This window comes from Sminthopsis crassicaudata, chromosome 2 (genome assembly GCF_048593235.1).
Source record: "Sminthopsis crassicaudata isolate SCR6 chromosome 2, ASM4859323v1, whole genome shotgun sequence".
Lineage (NCBI taxonomy): Eukaryota > Metazoa > Chordata > Mammalia > Dasyuromorphia > Dasyuridae > Sminthopsis > Sminthopsis crassicaudata.
The window spans coordinates 499273681-499296524 of record NC_133618.1 but is presented as its reverse complement, the minus strand read 5'-3'; the positions used below and the strand labels follow the sequence as shown (position 1 = coordinate 499296524).

The 22844-nt window shown below is 40.5% G+C and overlaps 2 protein-coding genes across 9 annotated transcripts in view; one reads left to right on the top strand and one right to left on the bottom strand.

Annotated features, from left to right (window-relative positions):
* Positions 1-8143: 8143 nt before the first annotated feature.
* Positions 8144-22844, bottom strand: part of LRRC8A (leucine rich repeat containing 8 VRAC subunit A) — a 38666-nt gene continuing 23965 nt past the window's right edge. For all 6 annotated transcript variants that reach the window (XM_074284903.1, XM_074284905.1, XM_074284906.1 and 3 more), the window contains 2 exons: positions 18507-20672; positions 8144-10387 (listed from right to left, as the gene is read on the bottom strand). In XM_074284903.1, coding sequence (XP_074141004.1) covers positions 10112-10387; positions 18507-20663 — 2433 coding nt within the window. In that variant the 5' untranslated portion in view covers positions 20664-20672 and the 3' untranslated portion in view covers positions 8144-10111. The remainder of the gene's footprint in view (positions 10388-18506; positions 20673-22844) is intronic.
* KYAT1 (kynurenine aminotransferase 1) overlaps positions 14560-22844 on the top strand; it is an 82244-nt gene continuing 73959 nt past the window's right edge. The window contains exon 1 of one of the 3 annotated variants that reach the window (XM_074284920.1): positions 14560-14651. Coding sequence is in view for 1 of the 3 variants with exons in the window: in XM_074284909.1 (XP_074141010.1) it covers positions 14590-14651 (62 nt within the window). In the remaining 2 variants the exon portion in view is untranslated. The remainder of the gene's footprint in view (positions 14652-22844) is intronic. The other 2 variants (XM_074284917.1, XM_074284909.1) reach the window with 2 other exon arrangements.

The window sequence follows — 22844 nt, the reverse complement described above, 5'->3', positions numbered from 1 at the left end:
ATGGCGCAATAGATAGAGCACTGGCTCTGAAGTCAGGACAATTTGAGTTCAAATCCAGATTTATCAAGACCCTTAACAAAAGCTGTGTGAGTCTAGGCAAGTCACTTAATCCCCAATGCCTCACACACACACAAATAAATAAATAAAAAGAAAGAGAGGTGAAGGGATTTGTTCAGGATAACACAATGGCAAAACTACTCCACTAGGTCCAAGTCAAGATAATCTAACTCTCCTCTATTGGGAAGACACAGTTTAAGAGCTGGAAGTGACTTCAAAGACATACATAGCTAGTATAGCTCTTTCTCTTTCTCTCTCTCTGTCTCTCTCTCTCTGTCTCTCTCTGTCTCTCTCCCTCTCTCTCTCTCTCTCTCTCTCTCTCTCTCTCTCTCTCTCTCTATATATATATATATATATATATATATATATATATATGTTTTTAGATGTGGCAGGATGTTTTTAGATATGGCCAATGAGGAAATTTGCTTGACTATGCATGTGGAAATAGGAAGGAGAGAAATAAATGCTTGTTAATTGAAAAGGAAAATTAAATTTGAAAAAAGTGTCTACTTACAGCCTTTTCTGAATTAGCTAGTGAGCTGTTAAGCAGCTCCCCATAGCAAAGAGGTTGCACAGACCACAGAAAAGACTTCCACTTATCCTTCATATCATTGCTCATTCAGCCTCCAGGCGACTGAAAGAGGGTGTATACCATTTCCATTTTGTTTTTGCTTCCAAAAACCAAACAAGGCCAAGCTTAGTCCTGATTTCAACACAAAAGACCAGGTCAGCAAAAGTGAGAGGGAGCTCCAAATGCCAGGTTGCTGTTACAGTCTATGGGAATCTTCAGTTCACTGGAGAGGGTTTGAAATAGAAATGGGGAAGCGTGCTATTTCAATCAGCAGGATTTTAGCAGGACTATGAACTTTGAGAATTGCCCAAATGCATCAGTCCAAGAATAAATGGAGGTCAACTGTACACTCTCCCAGTTAACAGTAAGCAGAATCAGAGAGGAGGGGGAAGGGAGGTCGCTGATAGCTTAGTCATCCCCAAAGAGTAAGTGAAAACAGTTTCTCTGGGGTCAGAGTATCACAGCTTAGGGGCAGGAAACAACAACAGAAGTTTCCAGTCTCCTATAGAAGGTATCCAAAGAACTCCCTCTCCTCTTCCTTAGTCTGGGATCTCAGGCAGAACAAACACTCAGTTCAAGACCACTATTTCCTGTTGATCTAAGCAAGCATCCTTTTCTTCAAGGCTCCTCCAAATATGCCATCATATATGCTCTACCAGGGATTCACAGAATCAGAATGTTAGAGCTAAGTGGGATCTTCAGAGCCAAATTCAGTTCAATTTAGTTGTATAGAATAAGAAACTGTGGTCCAGACAGTATAAGGGACTTACTTACCCAGGGGACACAGAAAGTGATGGAGTCAGGATGATAACCCCACACTATTTTTCTTACAGAGCAAACACTGTTGAGAAATCTTATCTAGAAGGAGGAGGACATACCAATCCTTATCTCATCAGTGTCCCAGAGCGACTATGAAGGCCATTGGGTGCATTTAGTGTATAAGGAACTTCAGAGACTAGCCTCAGTTACATCTATGTCTCCAAGACTGAGAAAAGCATTCTCCTTGGAGTTAGCAATAATGGATTCAAAACCCTCATTGGCTAAGCTTTTTCACTTTCCTGAACTTTGGTTTCCTCATCTGTAAAATGGGAGAGGAGAAGGTTTTGAGCCCATGGTTTCTGAGTTATGACTCTGACTTAAAAGTTTCAGGATAAGATTTCCTCATAAGTTGGAACCAGAGAAAAAACTCTCAACCCCACTAATCATATTATAAAACATTAATCATTAAAATAAATCTTCATGAGTAGAACCAAGAAAACATTGTATACGATAACAAGACTATGTGATTATCAATTGTGATGGACTTGGCTCTCTTCAAGAATGAGGTAGTTCAGGCCAATTCCAATAGACTTGGGATGGAGAGTGTCATTCACATCCAGAGAGGATTATGGGGATTGAATGTGAATCACAACATAGTATTTTCACTTTTTTGTTGTTTGATTTTTTTTTCTTTCTCATTTTTCTTTCCTTTTTGATCTCACTTTTTCTTGTGCAGCATGATAATTTTGGAAATATGTTCAGAAAAGTGGCACATATTTAACCTATATTGGATTACTTGCTGTCTAAGGGGAGTGGGAAGAAAGGAGGGAGACAATTTTGGAACACAAGGTTTTGCAAGAGTGAATGTTGAAAACTTTCTGCATGTGTTTTGAAAATTAAAAAAAAAACTTATTTTTAAAGGAAGCTTAAAAAATAAAGTTTGCAAAGCAAACCTTTGCTAAAAGTAAAAAAATAAAATGAATCTTCAGACTGTCTATACCGACTCATTCCTTACTGCCTAGAGATAAGCCCAAGTCTTCCCATCTTTGAAAAACTCACTTGATCTCACCATTTTATACCTTTCCTCCTTTTCATAGCCAAAAATTATAGAAAGAACTCATTGTCTCTTTTTCTCTTCTCATAAAAGATGGAGACTTCTTATAATTTGGCTTCTAATATCATCACTCTGGCGTCATCTCCAGAATTAAAAATAATCTCTCAGTTGTTGAATCTTTTTGGATCTTTCTGCAGTGCTGGACACTGTTGATCACCCTCTCTCAATTACTCACACTGAGTATACACCAATCATTTCATCACTAGGAAACCATTATTTGTTGTAGGATTAAATCAATTGTCTCTATTCATTTCAGTGACTTAGCACCTTGTAAGAATCCTAACACTCAGGCTATTTTTCTGTCTTAGTACTCTTGTCTATAAGCAGCCTGACTGATCTGTGAGTTCCTTTGCTGGATCATCCTCTCTATATTGCCTCCTAATTGAGAATACATGCCATTATTATATAATCCTTTGCACTAATTACCTTACTCCAGATGATTCCCATATCCTTCTATACAATTCTAGTCTCTCCCTTGAGGTCCATGTTTGCAACATCAATTATCTTTGAGACATCTCCAACTCAACATGTCCAAAACATAACTCGGTATCTTTCCCCTAAAACACTTCACTTTTCCAAATTTCCCCTTTCCAATTGAAGGCACCATCATTCTTCCAATCATGCAGACTTGCAAATCTTGATGTTATCATCTTTGAACCCTCAATTCATTTAATATTATCATTTTTTCCTCCATAACCTTTCTCATTGTGTGTCCCCTTCTCTTCACGAACACAGTCACTATCCTAAAGAGACTCTCATCACTTCTTGCCTAGACTATTGTTGTCTTGTTTGTTCAGTCATGTCCAACTTTTCATGACCCCATTTGGGGCTTTCTTAGCAAAGATATTAGAGTTTGTCATTTCCTTCCATGCTGATTTTACAGATGGCGAAACTGAGGCAAAGTTAAGTGACTTGCTCAGGGTCACACCCCTAGTGTCTGAATTCAAATTTTAACTCATGAAGATGTCTATTATAATAGTTTTCTAATTGGTCTCCATACTTCAGATCTCTCCCTCCTCCATCATTCTAAACTTGAGTAACTTCAAAGGGATCTTCCTAAAGTACAATTTTGCTTTTACTACCTTCCTACTCAACAAATTCCAATGGCTCCCTATTTAATCCAGAATCAACACAAAATCTTGTTTGACCTTTTTTTTTTTTTTTTTTTTTTGCTGTGGCAATTGAAGTTAAGTAACTTGCCCAGGGTCACACAGCTAGGAAGTATTAAGTGTCTGAGGGCAGATTTGAATTCAGGTCCTCCTGATTTCAGGGCTGGTGCTCTCTCCCTTGTACCACCTAATTACCCCCTTGTTTGGTCTTTAAAATCCTTCACAACCTGATCACATTCTACTATTCCAATCTTCTTACACTATTCCCTTCCATAATGTATGAGGCGCCTACACTGGCCTTCTGACCATTCTACCCATAACACACCCACCTCCTGCTTCCTTTCCACTGACTCCCTCTTTCCTGAAATGTTTTCTTTCCTCATCCTTGCCTCCTAGCTTCCTTGACTTCCTTTAAAACCTAGCTCACATCCCACCTTCTGCTGGTGCCCTTTATGTTATATTTATTTATTGTCTGTCTTTGTATTCCCTAAATCAAGGCAATAACCAGCACACAGTAAGCTCTTTAACAATTGCTTATTGATGGATTTGATTCTCCAACATAAGTTCTTTTTTTTTTTTTTTTTTTTTCAATTATAGCTTTTTTAATTTACAAAACATATGCATGGGTAATTGTAATGTTCTCTTTTGGGTTTTCTTGGAGGTCTTGGAAGCAGTCTTCCTTTCAGTTTAGTAATCACAAGTACAGCCAGATGTTAAAGTCCAAATCCTTTATTGTCTCCTTCAAAGTCTTGTCTCCTTTCCTGGGGCCCCGTTAGCTTTTTTGAAGACCTATCTCTCTCTTTGATTCTGAGAGCTTGAGCTCCTGCTGCCAGTTCTTTGTATTCTCTGACTCTGTCAGCTTCTTGAGGTCCTCCTGAATGTATTTTGGCTTTTTGGGGGGAGGCAGGAGGACCACCACAGTCTCTTGTCTTCCAGTTCTGATTCTGGCTGTTTATCTGAGCTTATATGCTCTCTTATCATAGGTATGAATCTTGTAGAACTATAGTAAGTACTAAGTACATATACTGAACTAGAGAACTGTTAAACACCATGCTAAATTAGATAACCATGATCAGTTCTACTGACTTTAGTACCTTGTAAGAATCCTTTGTTTCATGTTCAGAGTTCTGGCCCATAACAGGTAATTTTTCAGCATTGACCCTTGCAAAACCTTATATTCCAAATTTTCCCCTCCTTCCCCGGCCCTCTCTTCTCTAGATGACAGGTAGTCCAATACATCCAACATAAGTTCTTAAGGGTTCGATGATTACACCTACTCAGAAGACTTGTATCATTTAATCTCCAGCTGTCCAATTACTCTCCTGAGTGATCACCAATTTCAAATCAGAAATTTCAAACTGAATGGCCGGGGAGAAGGGAAATGGAATAAGAATTTATAAAGCACCTATTCTATGCCAAACAGTGGACTAAGCACTTTACAAATATTATTTCTGTTTAACATATATTGGATTACTTGCCCACTAGGGGAAAGGATGGGGGAAAATTTTTGGAACACAAGATTGCAAGGGTGAATGCTGAAAAGTATCTATGCATATGTTTTTGAAAATAAAGCTTTATAAAAAACAAATATCTCTTTCAAATATTTTCTCTTTTCTTTTTAGATTTTTCATGCTTTCTTACCCTACATATCTAATCAATCACCAAACCTTGTTGATTCAACTTTTTTGCATCCATGGCTTTTTCTCTTCTCTCATGGCTATTACTAAACTTTGGAGCCTCATAAAAGATCTTTTGCAAGGACCAGAGCAGTAACCTTCGGTTTGGTCTTCCTGCCTCATCTCTTCAACCTCTCCAACCAATTACCACATGATACTCCTAAAGCACATAACTAACAATGTCCCTCCCTAATTTGAAATGTCCCAGTGGTTTCCTTTTAGTTCTGAGATTTAAATATAACTAATAGCAACTCCTTGCTAAAACCCTTCATAACTCACCTCCAACCTCCTTTCTAGGATTATCATTAACAATCCTCTTCCTGAATCTCCGGTTCAGCTAGATTGGCTGTTCTTCACCTGTAACATTAGATGAAAAAGGCAGACCTCCTTGCCTTTGGACAGGCTGCCCCCTTGCCTAGAATGCATTCCTCCCTAGTTTCCTTAGGATCCTTAATTTCTTTCAAAAATCAGCTCAACCATCACCTCTTTAAAAAAAAAAAAAAAAAAAAAAAAAAAAAGCCTTTTTTGATCCCTTAAATAATGTGCTTTCTCACTCCACAAATTATCTTGTATATATTTGTATGTTCCCCTCCCCCTTAAGATGTAAATAAGCTCATTGAAGGCAGGGAGTTTAATTTTTTTTTTTTTTTGTCTGTATGCTTCCAGTACCTAGAAAAATGTTTAGCACATAGTAGGCACTTAACAATTAATTGATCAGCTAAATAAATAGAAAATTAAATCACTGGAAAAGATAAGACCCAGATGCAACTGGACAAAGGAACCTTGTGTTTGAGAATATTAAGAATACCAATGCTTGAGGGAAAGACCTCCTTTACTCAACAAGAACTGCTAGAAAAACTGGATGAAATTTTTGGCTGAAATTAAGTTTAAGCCAGGCCTCATAGCATATCTTACAATGACTTTCAAATAGATTCGTGATATGAATATAAAATTTATATACATATATTTATTAAATAATATGTGTAATATTTAACTAATATACCTAATCTAATAATATATAAAATATTTATATACGATATATATAAATATAAAAAATATTCCTATCACAGACAAATGGATGGAAATACTTTCCAGGTCTAAGGTTAGGAGAATTCTTTGCAAGTATGGGATAGAAGAGAACATCATAAAGATATTACATAAAATTTAAAAGTTTTTGCATGAAAAAAAAAATCAATGCAACTAGGATGAGAAAAGTAACTGTCAAATTGTTTAAAAAAATTTTTTTGGTGTCAAATATCTTTTATAAAAATCTGAGACCCAAAATATGTAGTGAATTGGTCCAGATTTATAAGATCAAATGCCATTCCTCATTAGGTAAGAAATTAAAGGTTATAAACAGTTTTCAAAAATAAAGTTATTCATAACCATATTAAAAATGCTCTAAATCACTCTTTAAGAAAAATACAATTTAAAACTTTGAGGTTTCAACTCACATCTATCAAACTGACAAAAATGATAAAAAGCAGAAAAAATTAGGTCTGGAAAACTGGAATTGGCTCACTTCTTCTAGAAGATAATATCCATCAAAAAGCAATGTATTACTCATATCATTGGAACCAGAAATCCCACTACAGGGAATATAACCCCAAGGAAGTCAATAGTATACAATAATAAGTTGATAATGAAGGTATATGGAAGTTGTGGTGAGGATGGTCTCTTTCCATTTAAAAGCAATGATTGATCATAAAAAGGGGAAAGGGACCCACATGTACAAAAATGTTTGTAGCAGCCCTTTTTTGTAGTGGCAAGAAACTGGAAACTGAGTGGATGCCCATCAGTTGGAGAATGGCTGAATAAGTTTGGTTATGAATGTTATAGAATATTACTGTTCTGTAAATGACCAGCAGGATGATTTCAGAGAGGGCTGGAGAGACTGATATGAACTGATGATGAGTGAAGTGACTAGAAACCAAGAGAACATTATACACAGCAATAAGACTATGTGATGATCAACTGTGATACATGTCTTTTTTCAACAATGAGGTGATTCAGCCTAATTCCAATAGACTTGAGATGGAGAGAGAGCCCATTTGCAACCAGAGAAAGGACAGCAGGGACTGAATGTGGATCACAACATAATATTTTCACCTTTTTTTTGTTTTTTTCTTTTTTGATCTGATTTTTCTTATGCCGCATGATAAATGTGAAAATATGTTTAGAAGAATTTCATATGTTTAACCTATTTTTGGATTACTTGCTGTCTAGGGGAGGGGGGGAGGGGAAGGGAAAGAGAAAAATTTGGAACACAAGGTTTTGCAAAGGTGAATGCTGAAAACTATCTTTGCATGTATTTTGAAAATAAAAAGCTATTACACAATAAAGGAAACTATTACAATGGTAGCAAATAAAAGTTCCACATACTGTATAATAAAATATTCTTAGTAGTTACTCTTTGTGGTTACAAAATTAGAGACAAAGCGGGTGCTTGTTCATTGACTAATGAATGGCTGAAAAAACTGTAGGATATGCATGATAAAAAAAATATTTCTGTCAGTTTTGTTTTTCTTTGTTGTAAGAGAGTTCATGTTAGGAAATGACCCTGATATAAAAATAACTTAAAACAAATGGTATTAATTTTAAAGATGGTAAAAAAAATGAACCATAAAAATAAAGATGAAAGGTCTGGGAAACAGACTGAAGTCCCAAGCCTGCAGGCAGCACTCAGACCATGCAGAGATCATCGCCTCATTCTCATCAGAACTACAGTCAGAACCTGCCACCCATACCCTAGGCTTTTCAGGACTGGATTGGAGCACCCTATGGAAGGGTAGATTTATGGCCAAGACCAGAGGACACTCCCGACCCTTGCCCAATGACATGAAAACAGCAAAGGGAATTTTGATGTCATAGCTTTATTGGATATGTGAACTGAGTCAGCGAGTCCAGACCCAACTGTAACGGATTGCTTCATGGTTGTCAGAGTCTCTAGTGTGCATTATCTCATAAGTTTACAACCAATGCAGAAAAAAATCATTAAGACGAGAGACGCTAAAACGTGCCCTAGTGTCCCAAGTGATCTAAGGCAGGGTCAAGGTGGCACCCTGGCTTCACTCCACCCCAGGCTGGTTTGGCAACATGCCCAGGGAAAGAAATTGGCATTAAAGTAAAAGCCCCATCCCTCACCTCTTCTACAGGAATGGGAGGTCTGGGAAGAGACTGAGAACTACTTTCAGAGCCTCTTCCCCTCCCGTGCTATGTCCCCACTAATGGGGTGTGATGGCGGTTACCGTAGACCATGGCAAAGGTTTCCACATGGCCCCTTGCATTTGCAGCTAATGGCAGCTATCACATGGAAGCCACACCACGGAGCTGAAGGAGAGTTCAGGAGTGGAAGCAAAATAGGCCAGTGATGTTAGGCAAGCCCAGAGTCCTGTCTTCCAGGCATGATGCCAGTGAACTGCCTCCAGGTAGAGTTTATCTACTGCTAACGGTACTGCTCCTTAACACTGTATGGAGTGAAGTGGGGCTGGGGACAGAGGACAAGGGAATGACAGAGCACCAGGTTCGTTCAGGGAATTGCCAACATGATTGCCCTATCTCTATGCTGCTCCAAAGCCTGATTTCTGCTGCCCAACAAACAGGAAGGGAACAGCAGAAACAGACCAAGAGTTGCTGCCAGAATGCCAGAAAAGGGGGAAAAAAAAGTCCACCCCAAGATCAGAGAGGAAAAAACAGACCTTTTGGTCCAAGTTCACGGAAGATGCTGGCAACACCTCCCAAACCTCGAGGGAAAAGGAAACACAATTCAATGTTGTCCTGTTGCTTTGCACAAGGGAAACCACCGCCCTATCCTGAGATGTTCCTATCTACTGGCCCTTAGTGTCTTTTTTTTTTTTTTTTTTTAAGTTTTATTTATTTTTAATACCCAAACCAAAATTTAAAAAACATTTTGCTTTAAAAAAGAATCCTTAAAAAAAGAAAAAAGGATCTAAAACTTCCACAAAAACTCAGACATGTCTCAGTGGACAAGTTTCAGACTTTTCTTCTTATCCCACTTAACTTGTTGCAGGCACCATAGCAAAGTTTTGGAAAACCAGCTCAGTCCTCATGACCCTCCTCTTTTCACCCCTGACCTCTGGGTCAGACCTTTAGCAGCATGGAGGACAGAGCAGGGAAACTGTCCAAAAGCAGGGTCACAGCTGGATCTTTTGGCTAGAAAATGGGGTTAGGGGGAAAAATGCACTTCTAATGTCATTAAAAAACAAAATAAGGGAAAAAAAAAAAACCTATTACCCCAAACACCCTATTATCTGCACTGAGCTTTCAAGGGAATGTATAAGTTATTTGGGAAGAAAGGGGGCAGGCCAGAGGAGAAGGGAAAAAAATAAATACCAATAGCTAGATAACAATCATCAACTCCCCTAAAGTGAGTCTAGGCCCCCTGGTCCTAACTCAGCTACTGGGAGAGAAACATCCCCCGAAGATGCCCTCCTGATCCCCTGACCCTGACTGTCCAAATACTGCCTGGTCCTCTGGTCTGCCCCGGGCAGAGCAGGACCAGCTCTTTTTACTGCCGGTGCCCAATCTGATGGCAGCTTCCACTGGCTTCTGTTCGCTCTTCAGCTCTATGATCCTGGAGCATTGGTTGCCTTGCTTGGTGCAGGAGGATCAGCCTGCTCTCCACTCTGCTGGGCCAGCTTGGCTTATCTCCGGCCTCAGCACTCAAGGATTTCTTGGCTAGTCCAATGTGAGAGGATGGCGGTAGGGGGGGAGGTGAGTTTGGAAGCGGGCCTGGAATGGAATGGGCTCAGCATTGCCTACGCCAGCAGCATTGGGAATGTCCCCTGGACTCTCCAGAGGGGGTTCAGGCCTGCTCTTTGTCTGCCCTCCACAGCCGCTCCTTCACCTCCAGGGGCAGGGTATTAAACAGATCTTCCTCCACCACCAAGCCGCTCCGCTTCAGAAGGGGACACTCCCCCAGCTCCACAGGCAGGCATTCCAACCGGTTGCCCCGAAGCTCAATCTGGGTCAAGTTGGTCAGCTCACCCACCCGGGATGGCAGTGACTGTAACACGTTATTACCCAGATGCAAGGTCCGAAGCTTCCGACACTGGAAGAGTTCAGGTGGAAGGCCCTCAATCTGAAAAAGAGGGCAAGAGAGAAGAAATTTCAGTTCCAGAAGCCCATAAACCTTCAGACTCACCAATCTCCATCCCCCAACTACCCACCATCTCTGGGTCACATTTTCCCCTTTAATTCCTTTCAGACTTTACCCTGCACCACTCTCTCCCACCCTTGCAAATGCTAGTGAGAACAGTTATAATATTTGATTATTATAGCCAATATGATATTTGCTACTTATCTTGTGCATCTATTGATCAATTCTATGAGTTCTTTTTGTTTTTACTGAACAACTGAAGCCTTCTGAGCTGATGACATGATTAATCCAAAGATTTACCAAGGCAGGTCAGTATTCCTGCCCTTTAGTAGAAGTGGTTCATGCTACTGCTTCCAATTGACCCCCTCACCTCTCTCCCACCCTTGCAAATGCTAGTGAGAACAGTTATAACATTTGATTATTATAGCCAATATGATATTTGCTACTTATCTTGTGCATCTATTGATCAATTCTATGAGTTCTTTTTGTTTTTACTGAACAACTGAAGCCTTCTGAGCTGATGACATGATTAATCCAAAGATTTACCAAGGCAGGTCAGTATTCCTGCCCTTTAGTAGAAGTGGTTCATGCTACTGCTTCCAATTGACCCCCTCACCTCTTATATTCTGGAATACAAAGAGCTGCCAGTTCATTTCTCCCAAAAGGAGTTAACTACCTTTTCTTCTGTTGCTGAACAATCCTGGAATGCACAGGGGCAAGTCCTATCACACCACAATAGCAGTCCTATCATACCACAATATTCTTGGGGAGTCAAGGTAAAATAAGACAACTTAATTCCCCTCTCTCTCCAAGATAAGATTACTTAGGCTAAAGAAAATCTTAGGACAATCACTGGTTCAATCTTGGAGCCACAGTTCCCTGGGGCAAAAGTTTTTTTGGGAGGGCCTTCTTCCCCTAGCTTCAGCAGACCTCTTGGGGACAATACTCCCCCACTCTATTCAGAGAACAAGGAGTTCTAGCAGCTATCCATGAAGGTCAGCAAAAGCCCCCAGCTTCCTTTAATAGTCACATCCATCCGGCATCTATCACCAGGGATTTCTTTAAACCCTTCTTAGGCCTATTTATATTTCTGATCTGTACATTTCTCAGGGGTGTGGGGGTTGGTAGCAATGAATTCCAGATTCAATAGTTCAAATATGTCAAATATGACTTTTTTCTCTTGGTTCTACAACCACTTCTTAAACTTCAGAGGAGGAGGAGAAGAGCCTTAGTTCTAACTTAAGATTTGATAAAGAAAAAAGACCATTAGAATAGCAATCAGAAGGCCTGAGCTCCAATTCTGGTTCTGACCCCCAAAAAGGCAGATGGCCCTGGACAAAATAATTCTCATGGGCCTTGGTTTCAGTTCCCTTATTTGCAAAAGGGTGTTGACCTAGATGATCTCTGAATTCCCCCCAGGATTCTCAGGCTGGGCCTTCACTTAGCCTTTCTTCCCCATTTCCTTTAAAGAACGCTCCCCCATTCACTCTACCTTTGTCTCTTCAGACTGAAGATGTTTTTTTGAAAAAATGAAAACACCTACCCTGGTTTCATATTCAGTTCCTTTCCCCTTGCCCAGAGTAGATGCAGTAGCTTCACCCCGAGTAGGTGACTGACACAGTTTAAAGACTATTAAGAAGAAGTTTTGAATTACAATGACCTGTTCAAAGTTAAAGGAGGAGTACGTACAAAGATGGCTACTATAGTACAGGTTCATTCTTTTCCAAAACACCAAATCTTACAGTTTCAAGGTCAGGAAAATCGGCCTCTCCCTGGAGGGAGACAGACAGACTGTCAGAAGGACAGCCTTACTAGCAAAAAGCTGGATGCTAATATCAGATCCCCAGAAGTCTGGAATACACCAAAGCCACTGAACCCACATCTAAAGAACAGTGATAGTGGTGATGGTGGTGGTGGTTGAAGGAGTTTAAGGGGGAATAGGGTAGGAGAGGTGGTTCAGATTCTAGTTCCAATCGAGTTTCCACCCTTTCCCTAGTAAAATCCCATAGTCACAAGGCTGCCTCTAATAACAAGAGGTCAAGCATCTAGACATCAGGGATTCTCTGAGTAGGTAAATGGCAATATTTCTTGTGACACCAAACCCGGTAGGTGGATGAATAGATAGCACAATGGAAATTGAACTTAAGTTCCTTTTGAAAACCCTCTTCTCATCCCAGGGAGTTTTTTTCAGTCATTGTATGGCCCTATGCCTGCTATCTTCTCTCACCAGATTGTCTTCCTTCATGTGATTCTTTAATGGAAAAACAGGTCCAGTTGTTTAGTTTTTTAGGGAGGGAGGAGCAGAAGGGGGAAAAGAGAGGAAGAAAGGGAAGAGGGAGAAAGAGGAAAGGAGAGAGACACATAATCTGTCCAAAAGGGTTGTATAAAAAACCAAGTTCTGGGTTCAGCTTGGTTCAGCTGTGGGTATGGGCAGAGAAACCTAAAGCAGAAATAAGGACCCAGACGGTTTGAGGCTGTGTTTGCCAGCCCATTTCATCACATATAGATGTTTCCACAGATTCTTGAACCAGATTAGGGTATCCCCCTAACCAGGGCAGATCCAATGGAAACAACTAAGTTCTCCTAGTTCTAGTTTCACTTGTGTGTGTGTGTGTGTGGTTTGCCCCCAGTAGACTGAAAGCTTCTGGAGGACAAGAACTTATAGCTGAACTTGTATCCCTAGCATTTAGTGTAGGGACTGGTACAAAGTAAGCACTTAATAAATGTTTGTTGAACTATATCCTTTTCTTCACCTTGGACTTCCTCTTTCACTTTTCCCCCTCTCTCTCAACAGATGTCTTCACCTCCTACTTTTACAAAGGAGACAGGCCACCCATCATAACAGGACCATTGGGTGTCCTGGATGAGCCACATCATCTTCTCGAGTTCCACTCCTCTTCTGTACATACGGGACATCTCTGAAGGTCCTTCTACATCTCATGTTTTCTAATCCTCTTAGCTAGAAGCTCATAGTCACCAAGATCAGCCCCGAACCTTGGGCCACATTCATCAGGAAGTTATTAAGTACTCTCCCGGAGAAGATGGGTTCCAGATGTCAAATATCCTCCCTGGGACTTGGGGGGAAGCACAGTCCATGAAATCACTTAGAAATCAATCTATATTCTATTCTGGCAGGTGGTTTGCACAACGATGCTGCTGCCTGGATGCTGATATCTACTGCTGATAGAGGAGTAGTCAGGTACCTCCCAAGTCAATGATATTTAGTCAACCATTTTTTCCTCTTTGTTCAAATCTGGGAAAGACAATTAGATCAAAATAAAGGGACTAAAAACCTCCAATGAATCTAATTTAATTCCATCTAATCCAAATCACATTCTGACTTCCATTTTAAGCCTAATTTCACATTATTCCCTTTCATGTTTGATGTTCAGCCAAAATAGGCTACTATCTTTTTCAAAAACTGCCTGCAGGCACTGAGACAAATAGTCTTTAAAGCCTAGAATGCACACCATTTCTTCATTTCATCTTTTAGGACTTAGTTCAGATGCAACGTTACCTGCCTCCAATTGTTATTTTTCTCACCTTTCTCAAATCTTCCTTCAGTATTCTCATCTCTTCTTTGTTCTCCTTACTTCGTAATACCTTTGCATGCTACTCTTCCCACCAGATATCACCCAGTCAACCAACAGGCATTTGTTAAGCATCTATTAAGTGTGAAGTATGATGCTAGAATTGGGCATACAGATACAAACAATTAAATGATTTTTATTCTCAGGAAGCTGACAATCTTTTGAGAGACAAAACATACATAGTTAAATATAAACAGAACATATATATAATATATGGAAGGTAGTTAGAATATATGGCAGTTGGGGGTATTAGGAAAAGTTTTATGTAAAAGGATGTACTTGAGCTGCACAGAAGAGGGGCTCCATGACGTAGAGGGATAAAATTAGTGCAGGAATAGAGTCAATTAGTACAAAAGCAACAACCATCACTTTTCATGTCTATCTCCCCAAGATTTAGCAAAGTGCCTTAATAAATTTGTTGGATTGATCGAGTTTAACCCAACCCCAATTCTCACATTGGGGATATATGATCTCAAAAGGTTATCACTAGTGCAGATATGAGGTGATAAAGGACTAGATGATGTCACATTGGGGATATGTAGTCTCAGCAGCTCAGGAAAGACCCTACTCCTAAGAGACATCAGTCTTATCTAAATGGAACAGAGAATCCTAAAGAGGGAGAAGTACGGAGGTGTGTATGTGAGTCTCACACTCAGGTGAGTTCTGCTTCAAGCTAGAATTCTGGATGCTAAAGAACTGAGAAAAGGCAGGAGGATCAGGTTAACAACAAAACAGTCCATTTAAATGTAAACATACCTAGTTCTCAGAAGAGGTTTAGTTAAAAACATAGGGAATGATTAAGCAGATTGCTAACTAAGCTTTCAAATTTCTAAGGGTTTCTGGAAACACACATTCCACATCCTCCTTTTCTCTTAAGAGCCCTTTTTTTCTATAGAATGAGCCGAAGACTGCCAAAAGTCCAAACAAAAGAAGGACAAGCTGGAGAACCAATTTTTCAGGAAGGGAGTTGGCAGACAATACAGCATCTCTGGGATGGTTAAGAGAGTTCTTGGGAGCCTGAAGTTTTCCCCTATATCAAAGATACTACTCCCTCCACCACAAAGCCTTAAGCTCCCACAGGCCTAGTTTAAGTTGGGCCTGCCCACTGTTCCTATACAGGGAAGGTAAGACAGGGAACAAGGGATTTTGAACAATTGGACTGAATTCCCTTGGTTGTAGATTTAATTAGCCCTGAGAATCTATCTAATCAAACCTCTTTATTTAGTAGATAAGGAAAACAAGAGTTTAAAGAAAGTGACTTGCCCAAAATCATATAGGTAATAAATGGAGAATATGAACACAAGTTCTCTGACTTCAGGCCCAGTCCCTTTTCTACAGTATCATGCTAATCTTAGATCTGGCTCTGCTACCATTTCATTATATGACTTACATGTTTTTTTATTTCTCTATTTTTGAGCCTGAATCTTAGAAATGGGGGAATTGGACTGGGTGAGCGCTCCAAATCCCCAGTGGCTCTAACTTTACAATTCTCTGCTCTACCCACTCTTCCTATCTCCTCCTTAACTGATGCTACTTCCAACCTAAGATATTAAAGTGCTCCCTTGAGGAAAGATTAAAGAATTTGATAGTCTGAAGGGAAGAAAGTATTACTGTCTCAAGTTATTTGTGGAATTATTCTCAAGAGGCACTGAGCCTCTGTTCTCTGTCTCTAAGGAAAGGAGTTGGTAAGATGTGTCGACACTTCACCACAGTTGAAGTTTCCTACTTAGAGGACCTGTGACTTTTGTTGGTCTTGGAGAATTTATAGGGATGTAAAATTCATCCCTGTGTACATATCCAATCCATGATGAGTTTCTCCAAACTTAGCTAGTCTAGCCCTAGGATAAATACATACATATACACACACACACATACACACACACACACACACACACACACACACACACACACACACACAAATACATATACACACACACACACACACACACACACACACACACACACACACACACACACACACAAATACATATACACACACACACACACACACACACACACACACACACACACACACACACACCTTGTCACTGAACCCATATTCAAAGTTTTTCCAGCTTGGCAAAATAGCCAGAACTCATTTTTCTCACTGGCTGGGCCTTCAAGAATCCAAGGTTACTTTCATCTTATGATGAAACATCACTGAAGGATTTTAATGGAAGAAAGTTATGACAGAAAGGGAAAACTTCTTATTAAGTGATTAAATTCACAGAAAGGAAGGTTGGAGATCTCTAACCTAAGAGATCTTAGAGAATGCACTTGGTTCTTGGCCAATTCAGGCAAGGTCCTCTAGGCCAGAGATACAATATATATAACATTTTTAGGTTCCATATAGCTCTAACTCCAGAAGAATTAAGTAATGGATGTCAACATATTACCAATGCTCTTGCTTATTCTTGTTTCAGTACTAGAGAGGTCCAAAGCAGATAATAAACCCTTTGGCATCCACTCATTTAACCCAATCAAAATGCTCCACAAATTCCCAAAAAGGCAAACTTCAATATATATGATTCTCCTCGGGGTTAGGAAGTACATAGAAACAACTGTGATGTTGTTTAAGAAACTTAAACCACAAAAACCACTAGGTCTCTCTGTAGGTCCCACCCTATCTCAGCAAAATGTCCTTAATCCAACCACACCCAAGACTGTGAGGGTATAATAAAATTACAAGCTCTTCCTAATTCAGGACTACAGGTGTCCCAGGCACAAATTCCAAACTGTCATAAACCCTCTAGGGGGTTAATACCACCAAGCCTAAGAGGGTTATTCTGAATATACCTTATGAAAAGTCTCACAATATGCTCTGTGTTGCATATACTTTTATTCCAAGAAAGGCAAATGAGAGAAAAGTCCAAGTCTTTTAAATTGAGTATTTGGATACTTTTTAAATCTCACAGTATCATGCACTACTATGGTGAAAGTAAAAGGGAACATTAAATTCATCTTCCTATCTCTAACTTTTTAAAAACCCTGCTTTCATTTCAGCTATCAATACCCTTCCCTCAATGATCCTTTTTCATTGAGGTAGTTCTCAGCCCTATGCTGTGAAGGCTGTGGATCCCCCTTCCTCTCAGAACCCTTTTAAATAAAAAGAAATTCTCAATTTCAATTAGAGGTAAGTGAAAATAAAGACATAATTTTCTTTCTCATCTAAGTTCATGGACTTGTTGAAATCAATACCACAAGGGTTCATGAATCTCATGAAGAACCTCTATGACAAAGGAATTAGACTTGAACAGTGGATTTGCCCAGGCTCCCAATCAAGCCACAACTTATTATTGAGGTAGCAAGTAACCTCAGCTCTTAATTCTTTGTTTTTCATGCATGCTTTTTTGATAAATGTGATTCCTAGGAAAGGTAAAGAAACAATCACAGAAATGACAATCTCTTTGTATGAATTAAGCTCCTTTAACTTCTGGCTAATCTATGTCTCTCTCCTTTCTTCTCTAAGATTCTTTAAAAAAAAAAAAAAAGTTACTTTCAAAATCCTGATTAATTCATTTCACTGATCTTACTGCAGGCCTCCTTTGCATTGGGTCCACTCTGTACAAGAGTTATTTTTAAAATGCCTAACTAAAGTACTTTTCTTCAATCCTATCCCCTTTCCATGCTTTATTTTCACAGCTAGACAGTAATCTCTTTGAGGGAACTAAATAGTTCTTCAACTATTCTTCTATCTCCCACCAATATTCATTAAAACAAATTAATTTACACATTAAAGTTTTCACAAGTTGCTGTCTAAAAATATACCAGCAAAGTAGAATAGAAAATACAGGTGTTAGAGCCTAGTAGGTTTTGACACCTACTTGGTTGTAATGACTTTGGCCATGTTACTTTACCTGACCTTCTGTTTCTTCATTTATAAAATGAAAATAATAATATTTAACACTACTACAATACTATCTACTTCCTGGGGCCATGATGAAGAAAATATCTCCTCCTCCCCCTTCCCCCCAAGCATCCCAATCCTCACCGTAAACCTGAACTTGACCTGAATTGACTCAGACTCAGACCCTACAGGTCTCCAATTTCTAATCAGATTCTCACCATAAGCCTCTGGATGTGCCTCCTACTATGCCTCTGCCACTGAATAAGATGCTAGCCCTCTTAAACTAACCTTGACTCTTAGACTAACCCTTACACTCAATTTAACATGCCCACTCAATAGCCCTAATTCTAACCCTACTTGTGCCTCCTAGCAAGAATTCTGATAATAATTCTTAACTGCTGCCTCTGACTCTTGTCACCTCCCTAAAGTTCCCTTAGTCTGATATTAACCCTAAACTCTGACTACCCAAATACTAAATCTGATTTTATTTACAAATCCCTTCCTAAAGCTAACCCTAGCCCTAATTGCCTCAGACTCCAGATTCACCTGACTATAATTCAAGAAGAAAATATCCTATAAAATCTAAGGCTCTATAGAACAAAAGTTGTCATCACCTGCTTCATCTCAAGCTCTCTCCCCGACCATTATCCTACCATGAACTTACCCGGTTGGCCGTCACAGCCAAATTCTGAAGATTCTGTAGCAGTCCAATGTCAGCAGGGATAAAGGTCAGATTGTTGTGACTGAGATCCAGGTAGCGTAGCTTGCGGCAGTAGAAGAGCTGGGTAGGGATCTTCTCTATCTTGTTGCGGTTCAGGTAGAGACGTTCCAGGTTGGTGAGGTTCCCAATCTGGATAGGGATGTAGGCAATTTGGTTGTACCACAGCTTAAGGCAGGTGAGGCGATGTAGGTGCTGGAAACTGATGATCTCTTCTATGGTCTTGAGGTTGTTGTCCTTCAGATCGATCTCCTGCAGATTGTGGAGACTGAAGATGGAATGTGGGATGCGTTCCAAGTCGCAGCGGATTAGCTCCAGCTCAGTCAGGTTCACCATCTTCTTCAGGCTGTTGAGGACAATCAGCTTGGTCCCTTCATTGTTGATGGAAAGCTTCTGGAGGTGGACCCCCACATCCGTGACCACTTGTGGCAGTTTGGTCAGATTGCTCTTGAGCCTCAGGACCTTGAGCCGCTTCAGCTCCCGCAGACCATCTATCACGATGTAGCGGTTATTCTCAGCACTCAGGTTGCCAGTTAGATGGAGCTCCTCCAAGGTCTTTAAGCTATAGATCCACAGAGGGATCTCTTTGATGTCGGTGAACTTGATGTGCAAGGCCTTGAGGTTTTCCCTCAGGAAGGCCAGGGCAGGGGCCTCGATCTTGGCTGCTGTATGATAGAGCCAAAGCTCCTTGAGGCTGGTGAGCTGGGCGATGCTGGGAGGGATGGTCACATCAGGGATGAGCTCCAGCTTGAGCACCTCCAGCTCAATGAGGTCAAAGACTGTGTCCGGAATCCCACTCAGCATGAACAGGTGCAGCTCCAGCTTATCCTGGGAGTTCTTGGTGATACGCTGCCTCAGCTTCTCCAATGTCCACTCATTGTTGAGGTTCAGCTGCCGTAACTTATTTTCACTCACCTCTGAAAGGAAGACAGCAAAGCGCTTGGAATAAAGGGGGTCATACTGGTCTATAAGGTGCAACATGAAGGCAAAGTCATTCTTCACATCAGGGATGTCGCTGTAACTGCTCTCCTCCCGGATGGACTCAAATGAGTACTTCTTGAGGGATCGCCGGAGCATCCACCATAGGGTATACATGCATATCAGGCCATAGAAGATCACCAGACTAATATAGAAAGAAGCCAGGATCTTGAAGAGAGTGGCTAGAGGGTGGGCACAGCGGTAGGTGCGGTAGCCTGTCAGGCTCTGAATGTCTACAGTGCAGTCAACATCAAATTTGATATTGTTGACATAGTACACCGTGTAGCTAATGATTAGTATGAACTTGATCACCTTGATGATTGTCTGCCGCATGTAGAGGCGGTAGACGATGTCCCCCTCCTCCACGTGAGTCCGAAATTTCTTTACCTTCTCAAAGAGAGCTTTGGCCTGCTCCCCTTCCTTCTTGTCCAGCACCCCTGTCTCTGAACGGTCAACAATGCCTTGCTCAATTCTGGACTTGCTCCGCTGTAACATGGGCACAGTAGCCTCTACGTCTTCACTCACAGTGGATGACTTCTTGTCCATAGAGCCATTCATCTTGTTGAAGGTTGGCTTAGGGTCGCTCTCCTCCACCACCGTCTCCGAGAGTGCCCGGGTAGTCCAAGGGGAGTCAAAACACTTCAGCAGGATAGAGACAAAGTGCTCCAGTTTGGAGCTGGTCCGGGGAAACTTGAACCAAAAGTTACTGCACGCCAAGAAGATAAGTGTATGGAGCAGCACCAAATAGGGGAAATACTTGGCGAACCAGTGGAGCCGGTTTTCATAGCATACCGCATCCACATAGTTGTACTGATGCCGATCGAGGTCGTATTTGATTCCTTTGGGCCCTGGGTCTGGAGAGGCAAGGATTGTAGAGTTGTAATAGGTGGGATCTGGGGCAGGAGTAGACCAGCCTTGAAAGGAATCATTGCAGGAGTCTTTAGTAACCCATTTACAAGGGAGACAGATCATCTTGTCCTGGGTGACCTGAAGGGTCCCCCCAAATACTGCAATCATCAGCATGACAATGGATATGTAATCTGTGAAGACATCCCACCAAGGTTTCAGGATTCGGTAAGCTGGCTGAGTATCAGCAAAGTACCGGAGCTCAGTAACAGGAATCATGGTTTAAACCTGAAAGGAACCCACAAGCAGGTGTTATTGACAGAGGGCAGCCAGGCTTCCCTGGAGAAGATTTATTAGCTAGAACTAAGTCAAGAGTGAGACAATGGACCAATTGTTTTAAATTCAACTTAAAGTCTAAATAAAAATCACATCCATCATTTAAATAACATTTCTCTCAGAGGAACATAATGACCCAGCTAAGGAAACCAACAGGTAAAGGAAAGACAAAAGACTTTTATCCCATTTACAATGGAGAAAACAAAAGGGAGGAATTGATGATACAACACATGCTAAAAATCAGAAGCAGAAACAAAAATTAGACCAAGCTTCCCGATTTGTAATGGAAGATTATATTCATAAGGGTTTTCGATCATTAGGCCATAACTAATAAATGAACTTCCTTCGGTTCTACTTTTTCCTCACATTAAGAATCATTTTTCTGTTCAACTGAATCTTGCTTTCTACTAGTTCAAAGAGAAAATGGATTAAATATTCAAATGATTAGGAGTAATATCTGAAGGACATCTAGCCTACCTTCCTGATTTCCGAATATTCTTCCTAGAAAACCCAAAGAGGAGATGTTTAATATACTTTCATTTCACTTCAATAGATTTGTCAAGATAACCAACACACTTAGGTGAGAAGAAAATGTCTAGATAATATGAATTCTTCCACTCTACCATCAACAAAAATAATAATCACAAAATAATCTTCTATATTCATATATCACCTTTCTTCAAGCAGTCCTAAATATTTTATTTCTTCAACACAGGATACGCTAAGATGACTGTGAAAGACCAGAGTGAAAAAAGAGAAGAACTCAGGTTATATAGATAGGAATTGAGGCACTTGATCAAGATGCCGTTAGCCATGATGAATCCAGAAAAATAAAGATGCCAGGAGCTTCAATTCCTTAGGCTCCCAGAGTCAAGATCATAGTCTCCAGGAACCAGATCATGGTGATACGAGCATATACCACCCTCCTAGCCTGACATTTTCTAGAGCTGGAGCTCTCCTAGGAGGGCTTAATTAAGTCAAAAGCAGAATGACAGAAGACTAGGCCATTCCAGGAAAAGGACTGAGAAGAGTCACCTAGAAATGGCTTTGTGAATCCACAGGATGTTATAGTAAGAGCTCTAATAACAGGGAAGGGCTTCCTTCAAGCCACCTACACTGTGGGGAAAACAGCCCTTTTACTACTTGCTGAATCATTTGGCCCCACCTTTCACTGAAAGGCAAAGATCCCATTCTCTCCTCTTTTCCCTAAACTCCCACAGCCTGCATTCAAAACACTTAGAACTTAAACATGCCAGGAAGAATCAATCATTAACTCCATAGTACAGAGAACACAGATAACAGAAGTTGCCAGTATGCAATAAGTCATCGGAAAAAGTCCTAAACCAGAGATGCAAGTCCATAGCCAGCTTCCCTGATGCTAAAAAGCAGGTTTCCTACCAGACTCACTCTCTCACAGAATGCCAAACACTGAAGATGGGGTGGGTGATTTTGGGAAGGATGTGGTTACAACTGTTTGGCCTTTAAAGAAGGTTGAAGTATGAAGATATGAAATAGAGAAAGAGGAGCCAGGCTTAAGCCAAATTCAGATTTCTGATGAAGAAACTGGTTCCCTTTTTCAACTCTCAGGTACTTTATTTCTATTTAATGGATGGATGAAGATCATGAAATCCAAGAAAATAACCCAAAGTTCTTTTGTTTTGCAGTGATGCATTTGGAAAAGGGCAACAAAAAAGCAACGGTTTTGGTGGACTAGTCAAGAAAACTAACCTAATGGGGCCATAGTCTCTCCATGGATATTTGGCTTAGAGGCTAAGTTAAAAGCAGAGGAGACAGATCTAGTCTGATTATTATGTCAAGCCATCCTGAGTAGTATTCTTAAAAGAGGATGGGAGGGGCAGCTAGGTGGCGCAGTGGATAGAGCACCAGCCTTGAATTCAGGAGGATCCAAGTTCAAATCTGGTCTCAGACACTTACCACCTCCTAGCTGTGTGACCCTGGACAAGTCACTTAACCCCAGCCTCAAGGAAAAAAAAAAAAAAAAAAAAAAAGATAAAGAGAATGGGAAAGCTGATTGCAAGACAAACCGGAAAGTTTGGTCACAGTACAAATTGGAGGGAAGACAATTCAAAACCCTAACCCTAAATTCAATTCTTCTGGCCACCA